This window comes from Centruroides vittatus, unplaced genomic scaffold (genome assembly GCF_030686945.1).
Source record: "Centruroides vittatus isolate TY-2023 unplaced genomic scaffold, ASM3068694v2 contig_93, whole genome shotgun sequence".
Lineage (NCBI taxonomy): Eukaryota > Metazoa > Arthropoda > Arachnida > Scorpiones > Buthidae > Centruroides > Centruroides vittatus.
This window is the reverse complement of record NW_027122616.1, coordinates 588,719-595,304: the sequence shown is the minus strand read 5'-3', so window position 1 is coordinate 595,304 and position 6,586 is coordinate 588,719. Positions and strand designations below refer to the sequence as shown.

Sequence of the window (6,586 nt, the reverse complement as noted above, 5' to 3'; positions counted from 1 at the left end):
AAAGACTTTTTAACTAAAAATTTTAAAGAAATAAATTATTTTCTTTTTATTTTTTATGTTTACAAACTTAAAAAATTCATTTTATTTTCCCTCTCAGTCCACTATTAATTTTTTTTCTACATTACTTAAACATTAGCACATCACTTCTCTATGTTTATGTACTTAAAAACAATTTTTTAAAAATAAATATTAATTTATATATTTATATAATAATATTTAAAAAAAATTCTAGAAATGAAAATATAATAAATATAAAAAAGTTAATTATTAAAATTTAATATAAATATAATAAAAAGAAAATTTATGAAATGAAATCACTGCAGAAACTAAAAAAAGGAGAGTTTTATTAAAATTTTTAATTTTGTTTTAAATTTTACTTCTTTAAAAACTGAATAAAAAACATATTAATTATAAAACTTATTTAAATTTATTTTTATTTTCTACTGTAAACTTTATATAATTCACTTTAATAAAGATAAATGTTTTAAAATTAGAATTCTGTAAAGATTTAATTGAATTTTAAAAAGTAAAATAGACAAATAAGTAGAAGAAAAACATTTTAAAAAGTTATTATTATTATTATTCTTTTAACGTTTGTCTTATTTAAAAAGAAATATATTTTTTTCTTCTCATGAAACAAAATAGCTTAAGAGATCTTTTATTATTTTTCTTTGTAAGAAAGAAACTTAACAAATTTCTAAATTAATTTTTGAAAATATTTGTCTGTAAATAATTATTTTATAAAAAAACACAAGGCTTACTATAAAAATTAAATTTGAAATAAATTGTTTTTAATAACAGATACAAAAATTAATTCAAATTTGAATAATATATAGGCTATACAATAACAAGGATTACACCAAATTTCTTTATACAGAAATTTGAATTTTTCGAAGGTAAAAAATAAAATTAAAATGTTTAAAAAAATTTCAAATTGTATAAAAATTCGACCACAATTTAAATTGCATTACTATTGTTTTTATTTTTAAGTTTAAAAAAAATGTTCCGCTAGATGGCAGGCGAAGACAAGAGACACGCGCTTTCCTTCATGTTGGCGCATGCGTGATTGATGTGAGTGGCGGAGGATGAAAGTGATGGAGAAGAGGATGGATCTAGTCAGAGTTCGATTGCCAAGGGGTAGAGATGCTTAACGCAAACTGTTCGGCCATTCGTTGCAACACATAAACACCAGAAGCAGGTAAGCTCGTGTTTAGATATTCGAAAGTTCAATAACTCCTACGCTCGTGTTTACTTATGTGAATAAACAATAAACGACTCGATACACATTACAGTGTTTTCGAATTGTAAACACGAAATTTTAAACGTAAATAATAAACACTTTTGTGTATTTACTTGTTACTAGTGTTGAAATTTTATTAACACTTAATGTCTATTGTTTATTACACACAGTGGTTTTGTTTTCTTTGTAAAAGTATTAATGATGTGCACATGGTTTTTATCTTTCAGATTATGTGATCATGTTAAAGACTTCTGTAGCATGAACACCAGTTCTATCTGGTCAATATGCCCTCTATTTGGAGAAGAGTTGCGGTTCTCTTGGTGGTCGTAATTGCCGTACTACAGGTCGGTAGATTTTTTTATATTCCTTTATCGATTAAAAACTTCCTAAGTCCCTCGGCATCGAGGAACCCCTTTTTGATTCCCGGAACGAGAGGACGCGGAGCCCGCTGGGCTCGTGGCGTTTCTGTCTCCGTAAACCGCTTCGCGTCAAAGCGGAGAATGCATTTTTATACTAACGAAAGCTAAACCGCATTACGGCGACGATTAGGTAACCCGCTTAGGGTTCCTCGGACGATTTTTGACGTCTCGGGCTTTTAAACGGAGAATTTAATTTACCGTCCAACTGTAGAAGTTATCGTCGGAGCGATACGATCAAAAGTGATTGTGCCATTATACTTTTCCTGTTTGAATTGTCGACTGGTCTGTGTGCATTCAATGGTGAATGACCTTCCTCTGCATTTAATAAATATTTCTAATGGGATTCGAATAAAATTGGATTTTAGTTTTCGTTTCTGCCCTCCCCGGGAGAATTTGGTTAATTACAGTTTCCAAATCAATAATTACAATCAAACAATAACTGTAATGAAAAGAGAAAATCCTCTAAATTAGAATTTAAATTATATGTTATATAGATAATAATCTATTATCATTAAAATCAGAAATAATAAAGAAATGTAATGATAAAAAATAGGAATAAAACATTTCATATATTGTTTGAGTTCAATTAAAAAAATGATGAAATTTACTCTTTTATTAATATTTATAATAATTATAAATAATGTAAAAGTAAATTTATAAATTCCATTTAAAGTAATAGACAATAGACAAAGTAATAGCTTCTCTTTTATTGAATTATTTATTTATTTTTCCTATAAAGTTTAATTTATAATTTATGGTAAATAAAATAAAGAAGCTCGTCATTAAAGACATGAAAGAAAGTGAATTTATCTTACGAATGTATAATTACATAAAACTTAATGTCAAAATTAAGGATTTTGTTTGTTTAATTAAGCAATTTAAGAAAGTTTGTTTTGAATGTTTTATTCTTTAATAAATTAATCATTTTGAAAATAATTAATTCAAAAATTCCTTTGGCAATTTTTCTTATTAACGAATATTCGACATAAATCGAAAAAAACGCGCGTAAAAAATTTTAATTTTATAAAATTATTTTAGCGAAAAAATTTATCGAAAGTTTTAATACATTTTTTCGTTTCTTTTAGTTATTTTGAAATTTTATGTAAAATCCGACGATTTAATTTAAAAGTGTGGGGTTTAAATTTAATTATTTTTATTTGATTAAATTTGAGAGTATTTTTTAAATCTGAGTTTATTTTTAATAAAGGAAAATGAATAGAAATTTAAGAATAATAATTATATACAAGATAGTGTTTTAGGTTATAAAATTAATTTAAAAAATACTGTAATCACATACAAAAAAATCTGTTTTATATATAAGAATAAATACTTATCTGGCCAAACCGTAGCTTGCTAGTCACTTGCAGCTCTTCTATACCCTTATCGTGGCTTCCGCGTATCGGACTCCTACTCCTAATATATATACTCGGTATATAGATTATATATAAAATACTGCTCCGGTATAGGAGCGGCCGTGGCGTATTTCTGATATGCGGTATATGGCTTGCGACGACAAAGTTTGGCCTCCCGTCGTATGCCATATTGCTTTGAATTTAAGTCTAATATTCACTTTAAAAAAGGATTTTCCGGATAGAATTAAATGATATAGTTATATATTTAAGGGGAAATATGATTAAGAGAAAGTATAAAGAGTATTCTTAATTTAAAAAAAATACTTTGAGTTTATAGTGCAAAACCAACCTTTGAAAAGAATTTTCGGGAGAACTTTGACGATAATTAAAGAAAAAATAGATTTGAAAGTCTTCTTAAAGAGTATTTTAAATACATTATTAAGTTCTTTTTAAGTTTAATTAACAAAAAATATAAAATAAGTAAAAAATTTCTATCGTGAATTAACTTTTGAAAATAAAAAAACTGAAAGAAGCATTGAAGTTACAATGCTTCTTTCAGTTTTTTCGGAAATACATGAAAGAATCTATCCTAAATTTAAATATAGTATATAAAAGATACATTCTGCTATTATTTTTGTGTATTATAAATAAAATTGCTTATTATAAAATTTCAAATTTAAAAATAAAAACCCGCCGTCATTTTTATTTTCCACTTTTTAACAACTTCAATAATTTACTTTTGTAGCCATTTAGAAATCACTCAATCTAGACCAACATTTTTCTGTTTTTATTTGCGGAATGTTCGTGACAGTTCGAAAATATTTGACTACTTTTTTTTTTTATTAGTTTTATATTTTAAAAATCTAAAAAGAAGAATACAACGAAAATCTTTTTGAAATTTTACAGTTTTCTCCTTCGTAACATTATTTGTTGTATACTTATGAATGCTTTTATATATATATATATATAGTAAAAAATATAAGTTATTATTTAGTTAAATTATTAGTTCTATATTTGAAAACATTCTAAAGGAGTCTTCCGAAAAAAATTTTTATATATTTTTAAAATTTCATATAATAGAAAGTAACAACAATAAAAGAATAAGAAAATATTGAATGATTGATAGAAATGATCTGATGTTGATAGTAAAGAATGAAAGAATATTTCAAATATTTCCATTTGAAAAGGAAAATATAGTTTTCATCGAGTGGGCCCAAAATTTCTGAATAAGAAAAATTTTTTTCAAATTTATTTCACGATATTTCGGAATAAAAAATTATTAGTAAGAAATAAACTTTTTCGGGTATTTGTACGTACGGAAATGAAGGAATTCTGTATACGGCGAGTACGGAAATTTTTTTAAACTATAAAATATTCTAGTATTTTTGTAGAGATGTCGTCGTAAAGAATTTTCGGAATTGTTTATTAGTTACGTAGAGAATCTATATGAATAGAAACAAAAATAATGTCGAAACCTAGTTGAATGAAATAGAAAGAATAAGTTATGAGATAACCGAATATGAATCACTTGTCAAAACATGCAGACGGATAAAATGTTTTGCGTACGGTATAAATATTACAGTAGCTGCAATCGATTCACTTTTGCTTTAAAAAGTTTCTTCTTTGAAGTAATTACGTAATTATACCGAGAGGATATTTTAAAATTATATGTACATTATTAATAATGTGTAGATTATCTAAATTCTCTATTTACTTACCGTAATAATGTTTGAAAAATTTTTTCTCTTATTATATTCTAGGTGATTCATATGACTCTTTTGAGCCGACTGGAAGCTCGTAAAAACACTCGTCAGAAAAAGGATTCTAGAAATCACGGATGGGATGCGGTCGAGCAGGATTATCGAGAAGCCGAAATTCAAGAAGACAGAATGCACATGTTGGAAACTATTCAGCAGAGCAGTGTTTTAGATTCCAGTGGAGAATTCCGTATTGTAAATTTTGTAATACGTGCTGATTTATTAAGCACAAAAAATCAAGTCCATCAGGATGTCAGCCTTGTTTCACAATCATCTATAAATCATTTACATTACATTCATCCGTTATCGCTGCGGTGGCACGGTCCAATTTCGATTGCGGTGTTTAGTCTAGCGAAGGACATACCCATCGCAGTGGAGGCCATCCTTCATTTGAGACGTTGTTTTCCTGCCATCAGGCATAATACTAGCTTCCATCTTGTATATCCTCTTAACAGCCCCTCTGATATAATGTCGCCGTCTTCGTCGTCGTCTTCGTCTTCGTCGTCTCAATTACTGATACTAGATTCTTGTGAGAGTTTGCTGGAAAAGCTGAAATCTTACGGTGCTGGCGAAAATTATGCTTTTGGTATCCCTTATCCGAACAATCTGTTACGTAATGTCGCTAGAAGAAACGCCATGACAGAATTTGTATTTGTGATTGACATTGACATGGTTCCTAGTAATCATCTACATAAAAATTTTCTTTATTTTGCAAACGAAAACCACCTGTTCTTAGAATCCCATAAAGATGACAAAACTGTTTATGTTGTTCCGGCATTCGAAGTGAAGGAAGATTCGGAAATTCCACAAGACAAAACAAATCTTCTACAGCTTCTGGAGTTAATGGAAGCTAGACCATTTTATTTTGAATTGTGTTGGAAATGTCAAAAACACACCGACTACGAAGCGTGGCAGCGCGAACCACCTTCAGATAAATTAGCAGTACTGTTCGAAGTTCTGTGGAGAGATCCCTGGGAACCATTTTACGTCGGAAGAAATTCTGCTCCGTTTTACGACGAAAGATTTCGTCAGTATGGATTTAATAGAATTAGTCAGGTAAGTTTGATAATATTTAAATATATTTAGTTTAGAAAATTAAGGAAAAGTAAAATCTTACTTTACTTGATATTTATTTATTTTAAAGATTATTTTACTTTAATATAAATATATATTATTAATAAAATAAATTTAAAATAGTTAGATATTATATTATCAGTAAATATTCTGTATAAATAAATGATTCTTTTGTGTTTGAGTTTTTATTATTAATTATTTAAAGAGAAACTCGTTCAGTACAATGGCAATATATATAATTATGATATATATTATTTCATCATCTGACATATTGCTTCTTACTATAATGAAACATTCATGTATATATAAGAACAAAACTTTATTTCACCATCTAAAAGAATAAATAGATATCCACTCTTCAATCCCAGCATATTAAAATTTCAATTAAATAAAGATTAGAATGATAAATATATAATATACATAAATAAATATAAATTAACTGTTTAATATTTACTCTTTACAAAAATAATTTAATAATACAAATTAATTAATGTTTCCACAGTATATATTTCATGTGCTTGTTCAAAAAGACAACTGTCCAAGCGTAATACTAGTTTATATTGCATTTTAAGAATAGAAATATCAGAATATTAATTGTACAACCAGAACACTTTCAGCAAAGGAATGGTTATCTGACAAATGTTTTCCACCCAATTTATAAGTCTGTTTTGGGCCAAAATTCTATTCAACTAAATCAAACTAGAAAATGCATCTGCTAATAATACAAAGATGATCCCAAAGAAA

The 6,586-nt window shown here is 27.1% G+C and overlaps 1 protein-coding gene and 1 long non-coding RNA gene across 3 annotated transcripts in view; one reads left to right on the top strand and one right to left on the bottom strand.

The window, feature by feature from the left end:
- The first annotated feature begins 1,040 nt into the window (after positions 1 to 1,040).
- The window catches only part of LOC136984838 (beta-1,4-glucuronyltransferase 1-like), a 40,348-nt gene continuing 34,802 nt past the window's right edge, over positions 1,041 to 6,586 (top strand). For both annotated transcript variants that reach the window (XM_067281983.1, XM_067281982.1), the window contains exons 1-3: positions 1,041 to 1,198; positions 1,468 to 1,584; positions 4,772 to 5,824. In XM_067281983.1, coding sequence (XP_067138084.1) covers positions 1,525 to 1,584; positions 4,772 to 5,824 — 1,113 coding nt within the window. In that variant the 5' untranslated portion in view covers positions 1,041 to 1,198; positions 1,468 to 1,524. The remainder of the gene's footprint in view (positions 1,199 to 1,467; positions 1,585 to 4,771; positions 5,825 to 6,586) is intronic.
- LOC136984839 (uncharacterized) overlaps positions 3,032 to 6,586 on the bottom strand; it is a 38,662-nt gene continuing 35,107 nt past the window's right edge. Inside the window, exon 6 of the long non-coding RNA XR_010882248.1 lies at positions 3,032 to 3,228. This is a non-coding gene — a long non-coding RNA (uncharacterized lncRNA). The remainder of the gene's footprint in view (positions 3,229 to 6,586) is intronic.